Genomic DNA, 26,101 nt, shown 5'->3' with positions numbered 1-26,101 from the left:
TTTATAAATGTTGAAGTTTGCGTTCAGTTCACATACATATTTCATGATATTCCTCAAAAATATAAGGAAGAGGATGAAAGTCCTTGACAAAGAAGGTTTATATAAAATTTTTAAGTACGTAGCGTGGAATACAGATAACGAGATTAACTCAAAAGATAGATTATTTTGTTGCATGACGGTAGTTAATTGATACAAAAATAAATGAAAATCACCTGCTAAAATTGTACTTCAGTTTCTGTGTATGAATTATGACGAAAATAAATTGAGTTTATCTATTATCGGGCTCAATTAGTAATCAACGTAATTAGATATTAGCTGGCGTAAAGCAGATGAGACTTTTATCAGTTCAATGTTTCCTATATCTGCTACACCTAGCAACCACATTTACAAAACTGACAAAGAAAGCACAAAATATGTGCTGCTCCAAATAATTATGATATAATAAATTATGAAAAAAATAAATAGTACTTGTCAGCACAGATGTCAGTGTTAACGAACGCTACTGACTAGTGTATAATTGGTTGCATAAGTTTAATAATTGTCAGAAAGTGGTTTTAATAATTTTTCTAAAAGGAATTGTATAAAACGACACAAAAACGTTACTCCAATCATAAATTAATGCCAGTGACAAAAAACATCAGAAAAGCGTGTTTGGGTACAGTTCTTAATTTCACAAGTTTTGAGGTTAGGTGAGGTATCAAGATGTTTTCAAGAATCATAAGTAGGAGTAAAGTAAGTCAATAAATTGTTAAACTACTTGTTTGATTTAGTTCTGATTTTAGATTTTATTGAAACCGCCAGAATTAGCACAACCATTCAGAAATTTCGGTCTTGTCCCAATTGTGATTGAACAAACAGGGCGAGGGGAGAGATCTTACGACATATATTCCCGTTTATTGAAGGAACGGATTATTTGTTTAATGGGACCGATAAATGACCCAATGAGTTCACTTATTGTAGCCCAGTTATTGTTTCTCCAGTCAGAATCCACAAATAAGCCAATACATATGTATATCAATTCGCCAGGAGGGAGTGTGACTGCAGGATTAGGAATTTATGACACCATGCAATACATATTACCACCAATAGCAACTTGGTTTGATTCAGTAGCCGACAGTTTGAAATTGAAACTAAATGTCGAGTTTTAGGTGTGTGGGACAAGCTGCAAGTATGGCTTCACTTCTTTTAGCAGCTGGAAGCCCGGGAATGCGACATTCCTTGCCTCATGCTAGGATCATGATCCATCAGCCCTCAGGGGGCGCACAGGTATCAAGTTTTGGAGCTTTAGGCAACTTTTATTACAAAATAAATTACTTACACGTGTGGACAGTTAAATCGTTCATTTATTAAAAAATAGAGCTTAATTTAGACTTAAATAACAAGATATAATGTTGATATTTTTTATTACAGTTAACAAAAATAATGAGGGTTAATTATTTGAGTAATTAATAATCTCATTAGCATATCATTAATGTTTTTATTTTGCGTATTACATTTGATTAAAATGAAACACTTCATTTAAACCACGTAATATTTTTCTGAAAATTCCATGTCTGTTTATAGGGGCAGGCAACCGACATTAAGATCCAGGCTGAAGAAATTCTTAAATTGAAGAGTCAGATTAATAATTTGTATGTAAAACATACAGGACTTCCTTTGGAGAAAATCGAGCGAAGTATGGAACGTGACATGTTTATGAGTCCTGCTGAGGCTCAAAATTTCGGTATTATCGATAAAATTTTAACGAGTCCGCCGAAAAATAAAGTGGGCGGCGGTGAAGACGAAGCGAGTGCCAGTAGTGATACGTCAGAGAAAAAATGATTTCTTTATTTATTTAATGGTTTTATACGTGATTGTTAGTTTATTGGTTGAATAAAAAACACTTAGATGCAAAAAGACTGTTTTAATATAGAATATTTTAATTATATAATGAAATACATATTTAAAAAAATCTTATATAATATTGCAAATGATAACATTGTTCATTAACTTATCATTTAATTCTGATAGTTATAGAATACTCTTACATTGGATAAAACTACATGTAGAGAGCTATCTTACTTAAGTCTAAACTAGCCTAATATCATGATAACATGTATGCAACAGACTACAATTGTTGCATACGAGCAATAAATTACTTGAAATATACACGACTATGATTTAGTCATTCAGTACCATGTGGAATGTTGGGATTATAAATATTCCCATCCTAATTTATGGAAGAATCAGTTAATCGTACCCAAAATAACTTTGATTTTTGAGGAAGGTTGTTCGAAAAATTATACTATGATAAAGCATAACTCAGGTACTTATAATTTTTGCGAAATTCTTCATACTCGCAATATGAATGTCTGGGCTACAATGTATTCTTATCACAATAAGGAATGTCTCTATTCTAGGTCATGGCTTGATCTATGTACATGTCATAAAACTCTAATCTATATACAATGAGTAATTTCGTTATTCCCAACCCTCAGATCATTTACATGATTCAATTTTGAGATCATTGGTCAAACTCGACCAAATAGTGATGGAAAAACATACTAACAAAGAAAACATCTAAAAAAGAAAACAATAAAATAAACATTGATCCATGTAAATAAAATTTCAATATTACATTGAGTCATTTTTTATATTATTTGATAAATAAAAAAGAACATTGGATGTTAATGATCAATTTTATATTTTATAAATAAAAGATCATAAGAAAAATAAAAACAACACACTAACAAAAGTGATAAAAATGATTGAGTCTAAATACTATGAACAATTATAAAATTCTACAATAAAAAAATCTATAAGTAACTAATATTACATTGTATAAAAACAATCACAAAAGTAGATGAATAAAAAACGGAGAGTACGTTACTTTAATATATGGCAATTGTTTCAATGGTCAGAGAGTTCTACAAAAGTAATATCAAATAGGTCTTCTTCCACGATCTTAAGCTCGAGCAAAAAAAGGTCTTCGTTGCAATAATACGCCACCATATCGTCATCAATCTTGGCCGTAATGCTGGAAAAAACCACCAATTAAAACCACAAATTAATTAATTTTAAAATTTTAGTGTTAATAAAGGCGGACTGTTAGTGTTTAGTATCAAGTTCACTCTTCACAAATCCTCCAACTTTAAAATAAAATCTAACTTACCCTTTTTTGTTTTTGCGATACAAGTTATTTATGCTCGAAGCGCTTATTTTGTACTTATTCTCAATCTGCAAAATAAGGAAAACAGAATTAATTTTCGAATGCACATTTCTGTCTTTCTTCATTTAGCATAGATTTAGAAGAAGTACTGAGCTTTTTGACTTCTACGTGGAGTTAGCAAAAGTGAACTGATCCCACGTTCGCGATTTGTTAAATCCCATGCCAAGTTTAGTTTGTTATTTTCCGATGATGGTAAAAGCCCAGTACGTCCAGGTCCATGCATATTAAGCACCAAGCTAAGCGTTATGAGTGGGCTCACTAGGGGGTGCACAATTACTGATACATCAATAACAATATTGACATATCAAACGATACAACAAAGAATCTATCGATACATCATCACTTTTTTGAATCTCAAATGTTTGCCAATGACTGCGCATGTCAAGTACCACCAACCCAACTAATGACATATCGATATTTCGCCCTTTAGCCCTAGCTCTGACTTACCGCATTGAGCAGCCCCGCCGTGGTAGGCGGCACAACATGCAAGGGTGTGTAGACATCATCCACTTCCTGGCGCACGTATAGCATCACCCTCTCGTGCAGGGGTGGCGGCCCCGCACTACCTGGCCCCGTCAGCATCTTGGTCCTCTTCAAAGGGGGAGAAAAAACGCTCCCGTCAGTTGTCAAACTATTATCCAAAATATTGTCTTTCTTATCGGCGTCGGGAGGAAAGTGGTTGTGGAATTTGAGCGTGGGGGTGGTTGGGGGTTTGGTGGCGGCATGCAGGAGGAACGGCGAGCCAGATTTATGATCAACTGGACCCGTCAAAGAATTGTCAGTGTCGTGAGGATAAAAACCTTGTAATTCCATCGACGTCAACTGGAAACAGTCAGTCATACGGAGCACACAATGGGGTAACCCTCACCTTGTCGATGTCTTCGGCGGGGGAGAACAACACAGGGGGTTTTGTTAAGTCGCTCATTGAGTAAAATTCAGAGCGTTCGCACATGGGGTGGTACAATTCGTCAAGTTTTTTTCGACCAGTAGCGGTCATTTTTCGTTTTGCTGCTCTTCGTTCCTCGTCACGGGTTTTGCGTTCCGCACCCTTTGGTGATGACAGAAATTATTCAAAATTGTCAACAGGGATGACCTGACTTGACTTACCTTATCACAAAATACTTTTATTTGGCAGTAACCGCGGTGGTAAACGTTTGTATCTCGGGGGTCTTCGTATGTGTCGATTTGTAAATGTAAAGGTAAACCTTTAACGCCTTTTTGGCTACTAAAGTCGGTACTTAAACATTGCACTGCTATGTTTATCTAGAAAAAGTCTGGGGGTAAGTTTTTATTTTTGAGGGGTGGTTTTTTACCTTTGCGGGACTTTCTAACGGATTCCAATAGATGGCTATAGCGTTATGTGCTACTTCTTCTATACAACCAACTAAACCCACGCTATTTTTCGTATCTATGGCAAAGAAAATTATGTTAGAAGGATTCACTTTGCAGAAAATTGACTTACCGAAGTAATGTCAGCATGAAAAAAAAGAAATGCAAAATATTTTATTTAAGGTTTTTATGAATCAGTGTTATTATGTATATTATCCCCCACACACACATGTTTGAAGAACAATATAGTATCAATACTTCCCACATTCAGCCTACACTTTGTAGCAATAAGTAATTCGAACAGGTCAAAAAGATATCGGGTACTTATATGTATATTTATTACAAGATTACAGAATCTGAATTTGGAGGGTGAATATCTTTAAGAGTCATAGACGACAGGAAGCATTAATTTAAATACAATTTGTGTATACCCATTTGCAATAAATAATTTTCTATAAGTGAGTAAAGACAAAATAAAAATCTTCTTGAGATAAATGCGAATATTCCTCAGTTACATGCAGACATATTTACTTGTCTGCAGGTGGACGTTTGACCTTTACAGAGCATCACATTAGCAATTTATATTTAAATGAAGCTACTATTTATTCGGCTATAAAATAACTTTCATGAAATAAAATAAATAAAAATACTTGGCGAGCTTTTGTTGGTTTGTTTTTAACACGAACGTTCGATACGCAATCAGATTGTGCGCAGAGAATATGAAAAAAATTGGGTTAAGCCGACGTCTTATCAGATAATTAAGGTGGTAATTAATGGTAGCAGTTACTGACCTGCATCTAAAATTCGTTGTTTAACGGAATGTTGACGGCCGTGCCAAAACTGCCAGGCTTTGATTTCGTCTTCGGGGCTTTTCTCTTCTCGGAACATCAGCATTACAATGCTCTGAAATAAAAAAATAAAAATGCTAAAAATCCAAAAACACGATTTGATCAAAGTGGTACGTCTAGACGTAACTAAAATTCCCAAAAACCGTTAAAAACAAGTGTTTCAAGCTTTTAAAGTAAAAAGCAATTGATTTTTCTAAAAATACATATACAGGACTTCATCAAAGTGCTGTTTAAACAAATGGAGACTTCTCAAATTGTGTTTTCACTTCTTCACTTTCAGAAACGGTCAAAAAACGATTGTTTTTATAGAAAAATGCGCCAAAAATTGGTGTAAAGAGTTAATTTTGAATCAATTCTGGTAAAAATCTTTTAGGGATCTACCAGTTGGATCAAGCCTTGGTCTTAATAGAAACCAAGAAGTGCCACCTGAAATTTAATTGGTACTAGGAATAAATGCCGAGGTGAGGAGTGATAAGGGTCATTTAATTCCAAGGTTGATCCCAATTAACTTACTAAATTATATCATTTACGCAAAGAAATCATTATAGACGATGCAATCATAATAAAACAATTACACTGATTGATTTTAATTACGTGGCTAGGTATATACACCTCAGTTTTTCGTTGTACTGAGTTCTAGTTTTTCTTAAGAATCTTGTTATTGATGCAGTCTAATAAGGGAGTGCTTAATTGGATTTTACACGGGATGAATAATTCGTCTGATATCAGTTGGTTATAAAAGATTTATTTTAATTATTAGTTTTTTTATGGTTGATGCTTATCAATTTTTACTCTATAAATGGTCTAGCACTATACAAGGCTATGCACTTTGTATCGACTCATTTATATGCAAATTGAATACAAATATCACAAAAAACCACTAAACTCTGTAAACACATTAACAGCACAAGTTAGCCACAATATTTTTAATATGAAAACGATTCCGAGTCCTTCGATCCTGTCATTATTGCCAGCCCTCACGGTTGAGAATAATGTCATTCAGAAGAAAGTCAATGACCGTTTAAGTTTTAATCGTCTTTAGATAAACCAGTCCTTTTAAGGTAAAAGGCGCGTCATTTAATTATTTGACAGAAATAAAACGATGAGATTTTTTCAAGAAGCGTTCTAATAAATTATTGTCATTTAGTCTCATAACTTATTTATGCGCTGCCGCATTATATTAACATTTCTTCTATAACATGCAAAATGTTTACAAACTACCCGTCAAACATATGCTTGAACTTCTAGCTCCATTCCTATGGAAATGCGTGACTTCACTTGATACATCTCATTACACTTCTGTGTAATTACTGATCTTACTAAAAGTATTTGCATTGTCCGCCATATCGACCAAAATAAAAGAGAAAATTACATTTAGACAGATTTCTCTGCATCACTATGCAGATAGATATTATGCATTTGAAGGACTTTCTACCTATTTCTAGCCAGCAAAATGAGGAAATCTAATACCCTCCAATTTACTCTTTATTTTTGACAATTTTATTACAACTGATGCCATAATTGCTACGCTCACATTTGCACAGATGGAATCATTGCCAGACAGCACGATCTTGCCATTAAGCCCAAAAAATTGCGAATTTTGCAAAATTTTTACATAATTAAACCACGAAAACAATCGTTAATAAGTTTGAACAACTTTTTATAAAATTTAAGCAAAGTGCAAATGAATTTTCTATACAGTAGGTACTTCGAATAATGAGTTATTTCATAACAAACGTTATTGTTAGAAGAAGATGCGATAATATCAAAGTCGTTACACAAACAAAGAAAGAAAATAACAGATCATTTAAAACGTAATTTATCATTATGAAATATGACACATTGAAAATGTTTTTTTTAGACTAAAAGAGTGTGTTTTTTTGCGTTTTAGTGGTTACTGATTAGTAATTAAAAAAATGTTAATCATTGTTTATGTCGAAGTAAATTAGGTTTGAAATTTGGATCGATAAAAAGTCGATTGCGTGATCGGTTCGAAGGGTAGAAATAATGACAAAGTAGTGAAGTAATAATTTTTAATAATGGTGTTTCGCTCTCATATTAAAAATGGCCAATTAAAAGAATAGTGTCCGGACTTTGATCAAATTATAAGTTTGTTATAATTTGCGCACATTAAATTACGACCTTAGCGAGGGTTGACAGTTCATTTACTTAAGAATGCAGGCTTTAAGTGCTGTTACAATGTAATCGATAAGTATAGCGTTATTATTTGTAATTATTCCGGGTGATTAATAAGTCGAGTGTTAATTAGTATAATTAGGAATAATTCCCTTGTCAAGTGTTTGTGCGTATGGTTTTATGGTCTTATTAGAAAGATATTCGTCATGCGTTAGATGTGGAGATAAGTCTTTACGGCATGACCATAAGTGGTAGGATGTCACGAGACTTGTTTTTCGGCCAAATTCTGTCCCAGTAATTGGCTGTTAATTCTTTCATAATTCCATAATTAACTTAAGGAAACCATCCCATATCGAGACACGCTCATTACATACAAAAATCCGTCGATTTATCTGTTTGAAGTGAGTGTTCGCTCGCCCCTGTTCTAGATATTGTATTCTTACCTTTACTGTTTGCGATTTGAGCTGCTTGTCAGGGTCTGGGATATAGTCTAGAGTAATTCCGTAAAATTGGCCTTTGTTTATGTACGTGATCCTGTCGTCTTCGCGCCTTTGCGACGTCGAAATCGGCGTTTCCAACTGGTACTTGAAGCCCACCGGCGAAAATCTGGAACAATTCGCATTAATCAAATTTGTGAAAAAATCCAGTCAGTTGTCAAACAGGCTCTTTGATAGTATTACAACTGTGACATAAGGCACTCGTATCAAATGACACTGCTCGAATCGAGTTTATCCAGTTCATGGCAGTGGACTATATCGCGAGGTCACTCGACCTGATCTTTCCTGTTCCTCAAATACTCACATTTTTGGGATTTGGATTTTATCCGCGTCGTTTTGACGGCCGAAATCGTGCCAAGGCCGACTTCGGCTCGTCGACTGAGATCCAGGAGATTGCGAACTCGAACTGTTCCGTTGCGAAATCGTCAAAGGGTCCAAAATGTTCGGATTCGGACAGATTTCTGGGTACTCGTAGTTCTGAAACAAATGCCACTTTTACGACCTCGGATATCTTAGACAAATAAGGACTACTATGACGCAATTTATGCCACTGGCGGAATCGCAAGGGGAATAACCGCGAAATGTATGCACTTACGACAAATCTTCAATCTTTTGCTCCCATTTCGGGAAAAAATCATACAACTATGCCAGATGGCTTTGTTATGATAGAAATAAACGGCAACTACGTTAGTTGCCACCATCAGATCTCAAAACGTTTTGTTTTGGAATTTAGGAAAGGATGGGGACCAAAGCAGGACCTTGCGGCACACCTGGCCCAACAGGATAGGTATTATAAGGACTTGTTTATCTTAACAACGCGATTTTTTCACTTCTGTAATTACCCGCTGCAAATTGATCCTATAATACCTGTTTTCGCAACCTTGCTATTTTCAAAAATTGGTTTATTAAAACGATAAAGTGAAAAAAATTAAATAAAGCGCGTTTTCGAATTATTCAAAGTACATAATCCCTTTTAAAATGACTTGCCTTTATATTAAGAAAGGAATCAAACATTTCTGTTAAGATAAACAATATTTTTTGTCAAAGTTGTACTTCTTTAATTAGAGATTCTCATTTTTTCCAGAAATTGACTCAATTTTGAAGTCTGAGATTTAGAAAATGTTTTTTGTTTTCAAAAATAATTTTGATGAAACGTAGAAAATTAAAGCTTATTATTAATAGTAATAATTATTCTTAAAACATTTTTTTAGCTCAGCTCACTGCTCAATAAAATTAGGTTTTAAAGTGAATAATCTACGATTTTATGGTATTTGAAGATTCAATAAGTTATTTATATTTTTTTAAAAAAGACAAGATATTGTGTTGGATATTTTTTTTTTTATAGAAAAGCTAGAATGTGTAATAAACGACCAATGAGCTTTGGTTTCGCTAGCTATGGACTAGTTTGGGTGTTGGTGGTGGCGTTTTCGGGTCTGTCTGTGGGCTCACCTGTTGCAAGGTGTTCTGGTCGCGTGGGGTGATGGCGTCGGCGCCGATGCCGCTGTCGGGACTGGGCAGGTCGACAGTGAGTCCGGCGGCGGTGGCGGCGGCGATGACGCCCTTGCTGTGGTAGGGCTGTCGGACGTATCGCTCGACGAAACTGGCGGTGGTGCCGCCGCCGACCTCCTCACTGTAGGCCTGGGTCTGGCGCAGCTGTCCCGAATAGGCGGGCTCGGGGGTGGCGCCTCCGGAGGCGACCGTGAAGTACTCGCGGTAGTACGGATCGGAGACAAACGCCGCCGCCGAAGTGGCCGTGCGGCTGGCGGCGGCGTAGCCCGAGCCACTCTGCGTGTAGCCGGTCACGTGGTCGCTGTAGGGGATGGGCGAGGGGGTGCCGCTGCCCCCGTGACCGTTATTCGTCATGGCGGCGAATATCTGTGTGGCGTACATGGCCGGCTTGATGCCATCCGAGGCCGAGATGAACTCGATGGGTCCCGTGTTGGAGCCGTCGGCCAACAAGCTGCTGTGGCTGTGCTGCGACGTCGGCGTTGCGTTTACGCTACGGGAACCGTGCTGGGGCGAGTTCAGGCCCCGAGGGTTATTTTCGTCCTTCACTGAATTCACATCCACCACCAGGTCTCCGTGCTGACCTCCCGCAGAGGATACCAGCACGACCTATAATAACCAACAACAACACTCCAGATATCTCTTACGATTCGGTTTGCTTGCTACTTCAACTCAAATCCCTAATCCGATCCATTACAGACCAGGAGACACTTTCCGCCACTCCTCAAACCCTCAATCATTCTACCCTACTCTCCCCTACTAACTCACAACCACTGCGCATTAATCATACAAACCTACCAGCTGTAAAACAATCATCTACAAAGAGTTGAATTCAAAAATCACACACTTATCTATAGGTAATGAAAATTTATCTCGATCACAAGTTGCAACAGAATTAACCACTCGTTATCTGAAAAAATTGCTTATATTATACTATCTAAACCTACTCGCGACATTTAGTAGTTCATGGTGCTTCAGTAATAATAATAAAAATTGATTACGTAATAATAATAACATAAAATTTTTCGAAATATTTTTACGTCCAATTTTAATTTTGATTAAAGAGAATTAATTAAGAGATTAAATACAAAAAAAAACAACAAAATTAATGGTGAATTGACAATATTATTGTGGTTCAAAATAATAATAAATACCTAATTCAAATTTATCTAACTTTTAATTGTTTTGTAGACAGATTTTGATTTACATTTTATCATTTCTTTCTAAGAGAAAAAGTAGTTTTTTATTACCAGAAAATTATTTTTCTACATCGAAAATTGGAGTTTGGTGGGCTCTTTCGTATCTAATAAAACTGTTTCTTGTAAGATAAAACAATTTTTAAATATACATCTTTTAACATAATATAAAAATGTGTACTTTTTTAGCTACAAACATTTTAGTGTGAAAGAATTAGTAAAAAAAATTAAAAATCAAATATTTTTTTCTTGCAGTTTTTACACCCCTGTTTAAAATCGAAAATAATTTTGCCAGTAATCAACTAATTAATTTCAAGAATGTTAAAATTACTCCGTAATTAATATTATTATTATTCTGAATTTACTATAGATAGAGATGAAATATTGTTACATGAAGTTTTCTAGTTGATTTTTTTTATTAAAATAAATATATGTGTATTTAATTCATTTATTAGGATTTAATATCAATGGTCAAATTTGAAAAAAATTATTAAAGATATAATTATTATGCCCAACACAAAAAAAAAATTTTTAATGAGTGACTTGACGCCAAAACGTGACTCATTTTTTACATGAAAGTTAAAATTGCTAATATTAAAATTTTATTTATTGAATTTTTGTATAAAGAAAACTCTAAAATAAAATTAATTCTTCAATATTGATGGTCTAGATGTGGAGTGGACATTGTAGAAAACTTGCGGAACTAAGTTTGAAATTAAAATGAAAAAGAAATCAAGCCTTTCGTAATCGGTGTTAAAAAATTAGCAATGAAAAAGGTGTGTACTTGTTTGAAGTAACATTCTTCCTCCAATTGAGAAAGTTAATAAGAGCATTTCCGGTATTATCAGATAACTTGTCGTCTGTTGCATCACTTAACAAGTAAAAATCTAGTTTGCTGCTTATCACAAATATCAGAATATCTACCTTGGTGTGATTTCCGTTAGTCACAAGTTGAATAAAAATGTGGATTTTTGAAGGTTTGAGTTCGGAGTGTCCTTTAGTCACTACATCATGCATCAATCAACCACTACATTAACATTGGTCATCAACAAACAGAACTAGATGAATTTTTCTAAATAGTAAACTGCCGCTCGAGAATGTCCTCAAGTGATATCATTCCTGAGCTGGAGTGTCCCGTTCCCGGTTTCGTCCCCGTCCCACCCTCACGTGTCACTGTTTAAGAAGAGGCGAGCGAAAGACAGACCCGTCAGCGCCACTACTCATGTTACCACCTAAACACTATTCACCTTGTGCCTCTGTTGCTTGCTGTTGATGATGGACCCGTCCAAACTGACAGAACTGGGCGAGGAGCACTCCAACTTCCGGTGGTGGCTCAAATCCTCCGGTTCGCGTTTCACAAGTTGGAAGTTCTGGGCAGAGGCGGCGGCCTGCGGGTACCCGACGTGTTGGTTAATAAATAAACCTTGCCAGTCTTGCGAACTCAACTGGGGAGGGGTCGGCAGTTCTAGCCCCGCCCCACTCACCAGACCATTGGTCGCTTTCAGTTGCGACGTTAAGATGCCTCCGGCCTGGGAACTTGCCCTGCAACAAATTATGTCATGTTAGACCACGCTAGTGGGGATGGAATAGCTTCAGACAACCCGGACGGGACGTGCGTAGAACGCACCTTACACATAACGTAACGTAACGCATACGACCACTAATTACGACCGCTAGAACGCGAACCCATTCATTTCGTTCATTCATTACGATAGAGCGAAACAATTACGCGCCACTGCACCTTTTTACAAACAACGCGCATTGCAACTCAACAATTTCATTCAATTAGCAAAACAATCATAAACCGAAATTAATTAAAACAACTCGTTTAATTATATTCAGAAATTCTTTAAAACAACTACTACCTACAATAAACAAGATCAAGTCTACTACTACTACTCTTACATTTTATAGTTTATAAATAAGCCCAATATTTGAACATCACTAATGAGCTTTTTTTTATTTTTTTAAGAGTCTTAAACTTAGAGAATCAAAGGGTTCAGGGGCGTAGCTAAGAATTTGTGGGTTCACCCGCAGGCCCCCCTTTCACCAATTTTCCGTAACATATTGAAATGCGAGAATCAAAACTAACATTACACAAATTAAGGAATCAGTCACAAAATTCAGGTATAAGAAGAAATCAATGTAAAAGTTTATGTCAAATCACAAATTGTTCTAAAGTGATGTTGATCCTAATATGAGAAAAAATACCTTTGTTAGTAGCGTTTTAATTTTTTTTAATTAAAAAAATATTTTTTTACTTCTCATGGATCAAGGTAACTTTAATCTATTCTTAAAAACCTAAAAAAAATGTAATATAAGCAAGCATTATTTGAAGACAGAGATCTCACAGCGAGACGTAAATACCCTTACCTATAATAAATATGTCGAAACCCAACACCACCACAATGTATTGAGAAGAGAATTGTTTAGGATAGTTTTATGAGGATTAAGCTCGGTATCAAGCCATTTGGGGTTTACCAGAAAGTGATGATACTCATAAAGTAATTAACTCTGCTTCGAAATATTTCTAGATTTACTAAAGCACACACTTTATGGCAAGGTTGTAAACCTAATGAAGGATACAAAGAAGCAAAATGTTTAGAAATCAAACATCAGCAATGCGTCTTGTTGGAGATTGGAGTAAAAATACAAAAATATTTTCAAACAAAAGTAACTTCTGTTAAAATTTGAGTGTATCAAAATTTGTGAGGCAGTTGCGACCCAATTAAACAAAAAAAATTACAATTACTTTTACCGTTGCAATTATTATGAATTACTTTTGTTGGTAAATGATTTATTACAATAATTACAGTTACTTGTCAATAACAAAAATTTTTCAATTAGGTACAAATTCTGTATAATCAACAGTTAGGGCGAGTTGCATGCTTTTTATTTTTACGTGGAGAGTGGAGTTAGGGAAATAGTTTCTAAGAGACTTATAAATTTAAAAAAAGATGTCGAAAACTGCATTTATCATGTCTTTGGTCAACATAAAAATTGTGCTGCTTACTTCTGCAAAGAGCCCACAAGTGGCTTAAAAGCAATGTTAAAAGCAGAAGAACGTGCCAGGCAATGATGTTGTAAAGTAAACAAAGACACCCGCCTACTCATAAACGGCTGAAAGTTGAAAAAAATATACATTCATTGCCTCTCGATAATTAATAAGATTTCAAGGAACTGTTGAAAGAGCATGTGGCTGTTGTTGAGTTGCAAAGTTTTTAAACAGATTTTTCTGCTTACGACAATTATGTTTTAACTATGTTTTAATAATGTTTTGTAAAAACTAAGTTGTTTTTTTTAATAGATGTCAGCCAAACAATTTAATTGCTTATACAAGTTTTAAGTCCTAGCAGGATTTTACGACATTACCAAAAAGTACAAAGAATTTTAAATAACATGCGAAGTATAAAAAAGTTCGGAGTAAAGTAACACCAGAAAAAAAATTGTGAAACTGTATCCAAAAATAGAGGTTAATGCTTGTTTACAGAACACTTAATTGTAATCAAATTTTTAATTCGTGATTAATTTGACTCGTTGATAATAACAAGTTAATTCAAATTTTCCTTTTCTAAATTTGCTCCAAAAGCGAAAAGTTCTAACTGTGAGATAATGAAACGTTTAAAATACTTTTGATAATCCTAGACTTTACAAGAAAATATTAGAAAAAAAACGACTCACGAAAAGTTAAAATTAGTTTAAAATAATTATGTAACGGTGTAAAATCGAAACATTAGTCTAGTCTGTCGGAGTTTTAGAGAATTTAACATCATGAATTTATTAAAAAAGTAAGTGTTTTTAAGAGAAACCGTTTACTAATAAGTAAGTAATAATAATTCACATTTACGATATTTGTTCAGGTTTAGGTGAAATAGAATTTTTCTTTTTATGAAAATTGCTCGTATTTGGACTTGATTTTATATAAAATTGAAAAAAAATAACAGAATAACCAACAAATTCTGAGTTTAATTATCTTTAAACGTTTCTTGTTTTGGTAAAGAATTTGATTTGAAATCATCTTTAGTGCTAAGAATTTGGTGAATTTTTGGTGAATAATTCTTATATTTTTTTAAATGTTATTTGCCTTAATTTCAGTCCTGTTAAATTTTGACTGGGAGTAGAAGAGATTTAGGTGTAAGTGGCGTTTGGTTGGGGAGATTTTTGGGTTTGGGATTCATCGAAATAACGTCTGTTATCCGTCTTATAAATCTAAATAATTCAAGCGGCATGATGAAGCAAATCCGTATTTCCCAAAGGGGTGTTTATTTCCGGAGGCAGAGTCTTCGGCTTTGCACTACAATATCGTACATACCCATGTATTTATAATCCGGGCTCATTAAAATGCTTATCTCTGATCTGCATTGTAACGTGATACTGATAGTATCAGGTTGAAACCCTCGGCTTTGACAAATTATATTAAAGGTTCTGTTTGGGTTGAGGTAGTTTCAACGTTTGAACTTGTCGATTTGAAGATTTATGCTCCGAATGTGAAATTCATTAAGGCCATTAAGGGTTACGTCTTTATTTATGTATGGAGTCGTAAAACGAAAACAACGGTTCACTGGCGTGCAAATATAAATTGAAAGCGTGTTTTATTCGAACGCAACAGTAATAAAACGTCGATATAAAATATCCTCGGCTCGCATTTCAGCAGCACCCCTTCGTATATTATCCTAAGGATGTTCAACGATATGAATAAGAATAGTCCCGAGCACAATGCCGCTAAATTTGTATAAGAAATCGCGTCTAAGGGGTTCGCCGGCACAATAACGCGGGATGAGTGATGACATCGCTCTCGCCTTGAGCGCGTTTCGATTGTTTCGGTCCCATGGAAGCCGCGCTGCTGCTATTGCTGCTGCTGTTTCGGACCACCTGTAGATTTCGAACGCTTTCCGCAATTGGGAAAAGCAAGACCAGTCGCGGTCGCGCTCCCAGACACCGGGAGGTGTTAACCGGTAGGAACTATTTGGTCGACTTATTGCAATTATCTGGCGTTAGAATCTGGAATCTAACCAAAGACTGGTTCCGAGCTAATCGTGATCAGCGCGACCTGCACCCGGTCACCTTCACAATGCCGCGTCCACACGCCGAATGCGCAGACACGTGACTACTTAGAGGTTAGGTTCCACCTAACGATAATGTAAACAATATGCACTTTACCCATTCTGCCCCAATTCCGCCAACACTAAAATTCATTACACCAAATTTTACCGTCTTTTTGTTGTTTTATTAAGTATTATATCGACTCTCCCAACGAAAACTATAGTAACTCAAAATTTACAGTTAAAAAAAATGCATTGAATCTTTAATTGTTAATAAAAATATCAGGGAATTGTTTAATATTATTATATTATTATAATATTATATTATTATTTATATTATAAATACAGGGTGCGCCAGAACTCGCGCCCCAGAGAAAAATGCCATGTAAGGTAAGATACCAGGAACATGTAAAAAATGTTAAAAAAAATCTATCTATAAAAATGTCGAAGTTGTGAGAGTTTAAATTTTGCACTTTGACTATTTATTTCTGTTGGAAAAATAATTTTCCAAGTTTTTTCGCTACAGGCTATTAGAAGAGGAAACAAGAAAGCTGTATCCTGAATTGTAGCTCTCTTTAATGTTATTTGTGGCTTTTATTGGCAAAATTTTTGTAGCTTTACTAAATAATTATTAAAAAACAAATACAAGATCATCAGTACCATTAAATAGACATAAAAAATGTCAAATGTCAAAATTTTTTGACAGAATTTTTTTTAACATTTTTTCCATGTATCCTATCTTACTTGAAATTTTTCTCTGTGGCGCGAGTTCTGGCGCAACCTGTATATATTTATAATATATTTTTATATAAATATTATATTAATATTTATATTATATAATATTTCATATATAATACAATAATATTATTATATATTATTGAAAATTACTGAGGGTTTAAGTTTTGGTAATAATATTGTCTATTCAAAAAAAAGTTTTCTCATTGTTTTTGTATTTTGGGCCCTACATAAGCCATCGTAACTCAAAACCAATTTTTATGAGTTACTACAGTTTTCGTTGGGAGAGTCGATATGTTTCTTGTTTGATTTGCAAAGTGAAGATTTCAACAGTAGCTAAAGCTAGAAACTTATATTTTTTTTATTAATGCAATTTTTTTTAAATTAGCGCTAAAAAAATAAATCATAACTCGATTTTTTTAAATATTGCAATTTTAGTCAACTTAATTCGGTGAATATTGCAATTTAGACATTTTTGAGATTATTTTTTTTACAATAACTTTTATTTCTTCAGTAATGACTTAATGAGTGCATCAGTCTTTCTTCAGTCAATTTCAATTACATTTCAAAATTATGTTTAGTCGCTTTATTCAACATTGAAATCTCAACACAATTTTTGATTTTAATGTTGTTTACGACGAAATATTCCGCAATTTTTCAATTACCTAATAATTAAAACAAATCAGAAGGCCCTTAAAAAACTTTGTAACAAATTATGTCTTTTTTGTCTTTGTATGCAGTATGTATTGCAGCATTTTCCATTGTATTTGTTAAAATCTCACTTCTTTTTTCATACATCAAAATACATGTGTACTTTTATTTTGTTTGTTCCTACAGGTATGTATAGCATTACGTTGTATCAATACATAGAAAAAATCTACAAGTTATCTAAAAACTTCAACACTAGCAAAAAATATTTTGGTGCTGCAAAATATTTCTGTTTCCTTGCCTGTGTAGTTTGTTAAAGTTTTGTTTAGAGTCTTGAACGTTGGTGAAGACAGAAACAAGCATCAAGTTTTAGTTGTTGATTTTTTTTTAGAATCTGTAGTACATGCCTGTAATGTCTCGTGTTGTTATGGTAATATAATTTTAACGTTTTTGAGTGAGGGTGTAGTTGGTTTTGGTGAGAAAGGTCGAAATTCGCCACCCACACCCGTCATGAATAATTTAATAGAGGAAAAAGTTTAAAATCCGGCCTGAGATGAAAGCATTCCAGTAGAGTCGAAATAAAAATGGTCTCGAATTAAAAGCGTCTCGGTTGAAATTTATAGCAGTAGTCTGCATTATTGCACTATATATTACACGACACAATAGGATTAAAGTAAAAAATGTCCTGAATAGCGCCTGTTTGCTATCCCAGACGGTTTGCATAATTTGTTGCGATTTATTTGTGATTTGGTCGGACGTTGCGATTTAATTTAAATAAGTAAATACAGTGATTGAAAGTGCGTGATTTTGAAGTGTTAGAGATTAGAGCGCCTTGGGGCCCAGCAATTTATCGAGATAAGTAGAGTCGTGCCGGTATCCGAGTCATTAACCCATCACGCCCTGCCTGCCTTCCGATTTTCTCGCCCCATTTGCTCTCGCATCGCAACCCCCATTGACATCCGCATCCGCATCCTCACTTACGGCCAAATATCTGCCAGTTTGTCTTTGGATTCTCCGGAAATCGGCTGAAATTTGTAATATTCGTAAATCAGCCCCATCGCCGTGGACTGGTCTTCGGCGCCGCCGCTGATGTTCAACATGGCGGTTGTGGCGGCTGTCAACGGGTGCTGGTCCTCAGGAGGCGCCGCCCCCTCGGGCAACTCTGCCATACCCCGTTGAACAACTACGGGTAACTCTCCGCCACTGCTAGATTGATGAAGCGAATTGCCGTCAGACTCTAAATTATCTCTCCGTTTCCTGGAACAAAATCCACTGCCAAATACTGCTCGCACAGGATTACGTGGCGAGGAAGGGTCACCTGACCCCTACCCGCCCCGAACACATAGGTACAACGCGAGCAACCAAATTGACAAACATTACTCTGATTACAACCAGTGACACAATCATTTCACCTCAACCACCTCATCCAATTTTTATTTCAATTTCAAAAAATCCAAAAAAATACCTCTGAAATTATTTACTGTTCATGCTATTTATTTAGATATTTTCTGCAGCACTTAACATTTTACAGTTCGTTAAATAATAATAAAAAATGATACAAGTTACGCGTTTTACTCAACGTTGATATCTCCACACAATTTTCGATTTTACGAATGTTTTTTTCTTTGTACTGAAAACTACCGAATATTGCTTGTGTTCCTCATATCACCAGAATTAATTGGTCATCTTAAGGAAAAAGGTCTATTTTCATTATTATTATTATTCAATAATTAAATTTGAAATATAAAGAAAAACTAAAAAAAATAAAAAATATTCTATATTTTAAATTAATGTGAGACCCAAACGCCAGATTAAAACTTGTTTTTTTATTATTATATGTAACTGTAGAAGAAAAACTAAAATTGCTTTACCCACCGTTGAAAGATTTCACTACCAATTCTGCAGTTTTTGACAAATTTCACATACCTAAGCATTTTTTATAGTTTTATTAAGAATTTTATCTCCTTTAATGCGCTTGTATTTTTTTTATTTGGTATGTGTTTCTCAATGTAGTATTTCAAATTAGTTTGGAGACCCAAACGGTGGATCAAGACAGAAACTTTATTTTATTTTGCACTTTGTTTGGCTCTGAAATAATGAGCAGGTATTGTAAAACTGTATAACTGTAGCATTTGCAAATATTTACGAGTTGTTTTTGAAACGCCAAGCATTTACAAAGTTCTTATGTCAATTGAATTATAGTTAAGAAAAGCAATAGTAGTAGCAACTAGCAACCTTGGTGCCGTAAAGAAAAGTAAAATATGATTTTTAAAATTAAGTTAGTGGTTATGTTGTAGTAGTATGGAAATGGTGCGCGTGTGTGCTGATATAGCAAAAAAGCGAGTGTAAAACAAGATATTATACGAGTTAGAAGCAGTTAAACTCGTTTATGTTTCATTCACACTGCGTACTTATGATACTCATATAATTATATTGTACAAAATATATAATTAGAGGTTAAACAGTGGCATTTGCACGGTCTAGCACGTGTAAGAGTTTTATAAAAATTGCGCTGCTACTGGTGGCTGGATTTATGATGGAGTAACCATCATAGTAGTGGTAGGTAGCAAAAAGGGTGAGGACCTCTGGGAAATTAATTAAGAGCAATCTATCAATGTCGTCCTTTTAGTTCCACATAATATTAAGTACACAATTCATTATAAGATTTCACATCGCATTTTGAACAGGTAATTGATCGTTGATGATAATTTTGCAGCAAATGTCAATATCATGACCAAATTCCGCGGTTATAAAAAGCTAATTTTAATGTTATTATATAACTGAACCTTTGACTAATGAATTATAAATAAAGTTTTTGTCGAGATAACGTAGAACATAACCTAGTTTTCTCTATAGATCATAAATTCGGACAGATATAGATCAAGTTTTTTAATTGAGGATATAGAAAAGTAGCCATAGATAAAATTAAAATTCATTAACGGAAAAAATCACTCGTGATATTTCTAATCCGTTTAGCATTTAAATTCGAGAGTTCGGTCTAATTAAGGTAATTAAAATTTCTTGGGTTGGTTTAAGTTTAGTCCGGGTTAGAGGTTGGGGCGGATGCACGTAACCAGATAATTTGTGGTTACACACCTAAACCGTATTCAAATCTGGTGTGGTTCTAAGAATATTAATTTGGGCATTGATTAAAATCGGCTCGGTTGACATTTAAAGCGATTATATACTAGATAACTATATTCTATATAGACAGTGTTGATATATTCGCGAAAGTTGTTTTAAAATGACGAATAACCATCTAAGTGCCACGAAGAAAAAATCCGACCACACCCTTTTAATTAATGTCAAAGATTTCAATGGTTGTCATACCGATAGTGGATAAAACAAGGAAAGAATATCGAACTGTAAATAACGATTTTGTGAAATTGTCGTATTTTCTCTGACTTTTCTTGGATCACTTTCAAATCGATTTATTTATGCGTTTGTTGCGCACTTTCCACTTGACTTGATACAGATATAAAAACTCCATCTTACGCCCACCAAACTCATAAATCACGACAATTCTTTTTTACATCACTTTACTCAAATGCCAATATTAAATTTCAGAAAATTTACGAGACCAAATTTACCAAACATAAATCAACATTATCTCTATTTCACGTCTCAAATATATTGCAAGAATGTTACTTATTAATTAAGCTCATGTCTCAGGTGTTACAATTCCAGGATATGTTGATATTGGAAATTACTTTAGAAAGGAAAATCTCATACCAGCCAGATGCACACAGGCTTGGTTTTTATTGCCACAAAATTTCGACTCAAAAATTTCATTCCAAACCACACTTTCATTATTGTCTTGGAAACTTTAAAGTGAGGTCAAGACACCAAATCGATTAAACCAAAATCAATTAAAACTGTCATCTACATAATTATGCAATCTGGTTTTTTAACGCATCAATTTGAATAATCAATAGTGCTGCCGAAATGTTAAAAAGTGCCACCTTTTAATGACAAGTCACGGGGTGGTAATAAATAATAGTTTTTCCTTGAATTTCGTTAATTAAAACAAATCTGTTTATGCAACGATTAAAAATAGTTAATTCTAGTAATCGAATTTTTAGAGGAAACCGATCTATTACACTTAATTACATATGTAGGAATTTATGTAGAACTCTGAGGAATAAATTAAAATATTTTAATGTTCTATGAGTTAAACTGTACAGAGAGAACTATTTATCACGCTAATTATTCGAATACAAATTAATGGCCATATCTAGCATGGTAATTTTTGCTACCAGAACCACAATAAGCATGATTTGTTACAATCCTGTGATTTATGAGGAAAACTGATCACAACTAGTCGTACATTTTTAATAGAGAAAGTATGGAAGGAAGCATTTCAGAAAATGTATAATTTTAATTTCAAGTACAAATAAGTGCGGCCTTTCAGGGATTAGAAAGTGTGATCCTCGCTGAAATCGAGGAAGTGTTTTTCTTAATTACTAAACAATGCTGTGTGCATTATGATCGGAGATGCGACCTTAACGCGAAGTCAGTGACATTTGACCGCGACGATAATTCACAAAAATTATTTATTAACATTAGTGCCAAGATTATTATTTATTACTTTGAAGTCACATTGGAAACACGTAAAATAATTGCAAAATTAAAATTCAAATTGATTCAGAAATGTGTTTTATATCTCGAAAGCGTATCGCATTAGCCGGACCGAAATTTGCATGTTTAAAGCTTCAGACAATAAATACAGCGAGTTGACAGGTCCTAATGGTCTAGAAAAGATGGTAAAAACCCCATCCCTGCATTTTCTAAACTCCCAGGTAGATAACTTATTGTTATGCAACGCATAAAGCGTAGGAGTGGAGTGCACCACCAGGAATTTAATAATATCGTTTGATAAATGTGAATATTTTGGTCACACAGCTTTAGTGCGTTTAAATAAGCCATAGGTCAATATAAAACAGACATAAACTGAGACATGCTTGGAATATTTCCGACCAAATTCACTATACCTGGCTGTCATTAAGCCATCAAAAAGGCTATAAAGTGATATCGATATGCGTGTATAATGTGATTGATATATTGGGGTCTCGGCTAAATACGCTGCAGCATCAAACTCTCTTACCTGCTTTGCACAAATACAATAGTTTCATGCGTGCACACCTTTATATATACACAGACACATATACCAACATCTCGCCAAAAAACAACCCTTTGTTACGTACAATACTCATCACGTCTTTTGTGCTCATTTCATCTTGTTGAACACTTTAGAAAAACCACCCGACCATGTAACTTTAACCTCGACTTTTTCGCCCTTAATTCTTGATGCAAAAATTTGAAAATTTTACATATTTTATGTCCCAAAACGAATTCATTATAAAGATGTTAGACAATTGCGACCGGTTTTACGAGTCCTTAAAGACAAGATAATGCAACCCTAAAGTCCGGGAGTAAAAAGAAACCGGTATTTTGCGTTTCTGTGACTAAAAATTTCCAAAATTGATTTTCTATACTTGTCATATTTTCAGAAATTAGCATTTTTAACTGTTACTCCAATTAGTGCAATTGTTGGTGTTTATAAATAAATAAAAAAAGTAATTGTTGATAATTAATAATAAGTAATAATTTAACATAATAATCGCACTAGTGGTGTCATGTTTTGTTCAACAGACTGTGTAAATAAATATGTGGGAAAGTGCGTATTATATAAAAGTTGTTCCATTCATTCAACTTTATTGTTAAATAAACGACTATTACTACAAGCTGTCATTCAATTCAAAATTCATCAATGGCTATTGTTATCCAAAATTTTGTTTTTTCGGCCACAAAGTATTTTTTTTAATTGATTTGATTATATCAAAGCGGACCTCAACACGTCATTAAGGCTGGGCAAAACTGTTGATTAGTAGATTAATAGATCAAGGTTAAATCTAGGAAGAAACAATACCAAACAATAAGATATGAAATTGGTTGTCAATTTCAAAGTTCGGTGGGAGATTTCGCTTCGTATTTCATTTCTTTCAATGGTTACAAACCCCAAATTTATTCAGTAGCAGAAGATAGAGGCCCTGTCAAGTCACACAATAGAATATGTACTTAACATACAGGTAGTTCAGTATGTAAAAAAATTCGTAAGCACCTTCTTTACGAACATGAGTTTTGATTTATTTGTTTCCGTTAGGAAAAAGTTTTTCAGTGTTCCGTTAAAAATCGGTTTCTCTGTGGGAGATAACAAGTATATTTTGATTAAGTCTTGTATTCCGAGACACAAAAAATAATTAACTTCACCTAGGGGCTTTTATTTTGATTAAAAAATCGCTCGCATAATTAAAAATGACTAAACGTACCACTAATTAGATTTAAATATTCATAAGAGTAATTAAATCAATTTTTCAGTGGACTAGATTCGACAAAATCTAGACCGAAGGGACTCTTTCAATAAATCAATCGCTGTGAAATGGGCTTAGAATAACTTATCCATTGCACAAATTTTGTTTTTACATGCAAATTGAGGCGTGAGGGAAACATTTTGATGCAGTTGAGGGTATTATTTATTGCGCAAATTTACATAAAAAAATTACACTATGTAAATTTCGTGCAACCGTTGCAAACAATTATAATAGTAGAATTTGGAATATTTTGTTAGTCGTATTGCATAAAAATAGTTCAAGTGTTTATATAATTGCGTAAAGTGCAAAAACTTGACACAAAAATAAGAAAATGAAAGTAAACATCCAATTTATACTTGTTAGTTTAATTGCCTGTAACGAGGATCTTTTAGTGTTTATACAAAGAAGTAGCCGAATGGCTAAAATATGTATTTGGTTGCAGATTTGCAAAATAAGATCAATGTAAATTAGTGTATGTGGTCGTGAAAAATAGCCCCCTAGACTAATTGCATATTCATGTGTAGAATAACAGGAACTGGTTTAAGTTTTTGAAAGATTTTATGTTTAGCATGTAAACTAAACGACAACTACATATGTGACGATTAGTCCTCTAATTAGCCACAAAGTCAGTGTTGAAGTCGACTAATGGACATAAAGAAATCGTATTTTATCCCTATAAAGGTAATTTTATCTCTAAATTTCCCTTGAAACGGCGACATCGACAGTGTGTTTTATTTTCTAATTAAAGTGTTACACCATTTCACAATTCAAAAATGGTTTTGAGATGATTATAAAAGTCTTATGATTAAAGATTAAACTATTAGACCATCCGGTTGAAAATAATAGCTTAGCATTTGATATATAGAGTCAATTAACTGGTTAAGTAGTTTCCAGTTAATTACAACCTACCATACGTTATTTTAGTATTTAAAGTATAGGCACAGTTTAATCAAAATTACACCCAGTTACTTATTATACCCGAGCCATTATCTCAAAATCAAAGTTTCCCCAATTTCTCAGGCCGATACTGTGCAACGTTGAAAAATTTACAGTAGACTCAGTCGGGGAATTATTCTCCAACTACCCCACAGTTCGAATAAAGCTTGCTAATGACGAAGCGTAATTACAATCGCAAGGGTTGTTCTATTCTTGAGAACGGCATGAGACAGAAGCAGGTAAACTGGCCAGTATATGGACGCGGGAACGCGTAGAGCTTGTCCCCTAAATAATCTAGTCAGGGTTGTCCACCGACCGACCCTCGATCCAATTTATTTACGGCCAAATTGATACAACATACACCACTCCACATTAATTAGCGCCCGAAATTGCATCGAAATTTTGATGCGCCGCGAATGCGGTGAGGAATCACGTTTTCGGACATAAATCGAATTATCGTTGACATAACGAGTTTGTTCACCCCTGATCATTTTTTTGGGGCCTTTACGGCCGCAGGTCATCGCCTGGTTTAGGTCTACCCTTTTAAAAAGCCGTCAAACTAATTCGGCCGTAAGCCTGCGACAGACTAGTCCTTGCCAAAAATCGAAACGGCTAAATTTTTTACATGCATATTGTGTCACATTTTACAAGGTAGAGGTATATTTCACACTGCCGAAAAATCGAGTAATGTTTGGTAATTTGTGATTTTTTTGTGACTACATACTTTGGTGAGTTATCCGAAAAATAAAAAAATGTAGCACAATAGGCACAAGTCACTGTGTCACTTCACTGCTCCACACTGTATATGTTTTTCAGCACATGGCACTGGTTGTCCAAAGAATGACCTCCATGCGTTGTATTACGCACGAGGTCTAGAATCACACTGAACATTGAATAAAACTGGCCAGGTTAGTTGAGTTACCTTGCCGGCTGCCGGACGGCTCAACAAGTAGCCGCTGTTATTTTAGTGGTCGATTTGTGGTGCGCATGCGTCGCCTCCTGGACATTGGCGAAAATTAAATCGCGACTTTTTGCGGCCCACCAGTGGCGCACCCAGAAAAAACTCACTTATGAAAATTATTTAATTGACAAAATAACTTAACTTAAAAATAACCCCATGGCCCACCCTTACCTACTCAAGCTTAGGGATATTTCAAAAAACTGACACTTTCTAAATTTCTTTGGAAAAAATGATGACAGGCGCAAATATCGGACTGGTAGATAATCGGAGATCACGTGTAAATTATTAACTGTAATAGTGTCATTAATGTCGCACCTAACTGCACATTTTCCCTTAAATCCTATTTGTGTCGGTACTTGCCTAAAGCTTAGAAAACCGTACTGAGGAAATATTACATTGAAAATCAGCTCGGCTAATCTGTAACGTATACTAATTGTGCCAGAACAATATATTGACTGAGCCCTAACACCAACAACAAATGGGTAATTAGTTACCATTCACTTTGTCACATTACATATTATTGCAGGCATGTATATTGCTAGCTGAAACACTGTGTAATTGCGCTAGGGCGGCATTAAATAAAACAAATCATGTAACTATTGTTTCAATGTTTAATGGACTGTTTTAATTGTCGTAAATGACAAAATACCCCAATCAATCTCACACAACCATATCCGATCTAAACCAC

The 26,101-nt window shown here is 34.6% G+C and overlaps 2 protein-coding genes across 4 annotated transcripts in view; one reads left to right on the top strand and one right to left on the bottom strand.

The window, feature by feature from the left end:
* The first annotated feature begins 489 nt into the window (after window positions 1–489).
* Window positions 490–1,890, top strand: LOC123006169 (ATP-dependent Clp protease proteolytic subunit-like). Its single transcript, XM_044400444.1, has 4 exons — window positions 490–732; window positions 783–1,096; window positions 1,149–1,266; window positions 1,564–1,890. Exons 1-4 carry the CDS (start codon window positions 703–705, stop codon window positions 1,819–1,821), a joined length of 720 nt encoding a protein of 239 aa, XP_044256379.1. The 5' UTR covers window positions 490–702; the 3' UTR covers window positions 1,822–1,890.
* Window positions 1,889–26,101, bottom strand: part of LOC123006168 (protein grainyhead) — a 48,491-nt gene continuing 24,278 nt past the window's right edge. The window contains exons 3-14 of one of the 3 annotated variants that reach the window (XM_044400440.1): window positions 18,127–18,402; window positions 11,968–12,262; window positions 9,468–10,133; window positions 8,323–8,495; window positions 7,965–8,127; window positions 5,329–5,440; window positions 4,522–4,616; window positions 4,316–4,471; window positions 4,077–4,256; window positions 3,656–4,030; window positions 3,152–3,216; window positions 1,889–3,016 (exon numbers count right to left, since the gene is read on the bottom strand). In XM_044400440.1, the coding sequence (XP_044256375.1) occupies window positions 2,890–3,016; window positions 3,152–3,216; window positions 3,656–4,030; window positions 4,077–4,256; window positions 4,316–4,471; window positions 4,522–4,616; window positions 5,329–5,440; window positions 7,965–8,127; window positions 8,323–8,495; window positions 9,468–10,133; window positions 11,968–12,262; window positions 18,127–18,402 (2,683 nt within the window). In that variant the 3' untranslated portion in view covers window positions 1,889–2,889. The remainder of the gene's footprint in view (window positions 3,017–3,151; window positions 3,217–3,655; window positions 4,031–4,076; window positions 4,257–4,315; window positions 4,472–4,521; window positions 4,617–5,328; window positions 5,441–7,964; window positions 8,128–8,322; window positions 8,496–9,467; window positions 10,134–11,967; window positions 12,263–18,126; window positions 18,403–26,101) is intronic. The other 2 variants (XM_044400441.1, XM_044400442.1) reach the window with 2 other exon arrangements.

This window comes from Tribolium madens, unplaced genomic scaffold (genome assembly GCF_015345945.1).
Source record: "Tribolium madens isolate multiple individuals breed KSU strain unplaced genomic scaffold, Tmad_KSU_1.1 Scaffold_2;HRSCAF=44;Tcas5.2_LGX, whole genome shotgun sequence".
Lineage (NCBI taxonomy): Eukaryota > Metazoa > Arthropoda > Insecta > Coleoptera > Tenebrionidae > Tribolium > Tribolium madens.
Note: the sequence above shows the minus strand (reverse complement) of the source record. Positions and strands in the feature narration are given on the sequence as shown.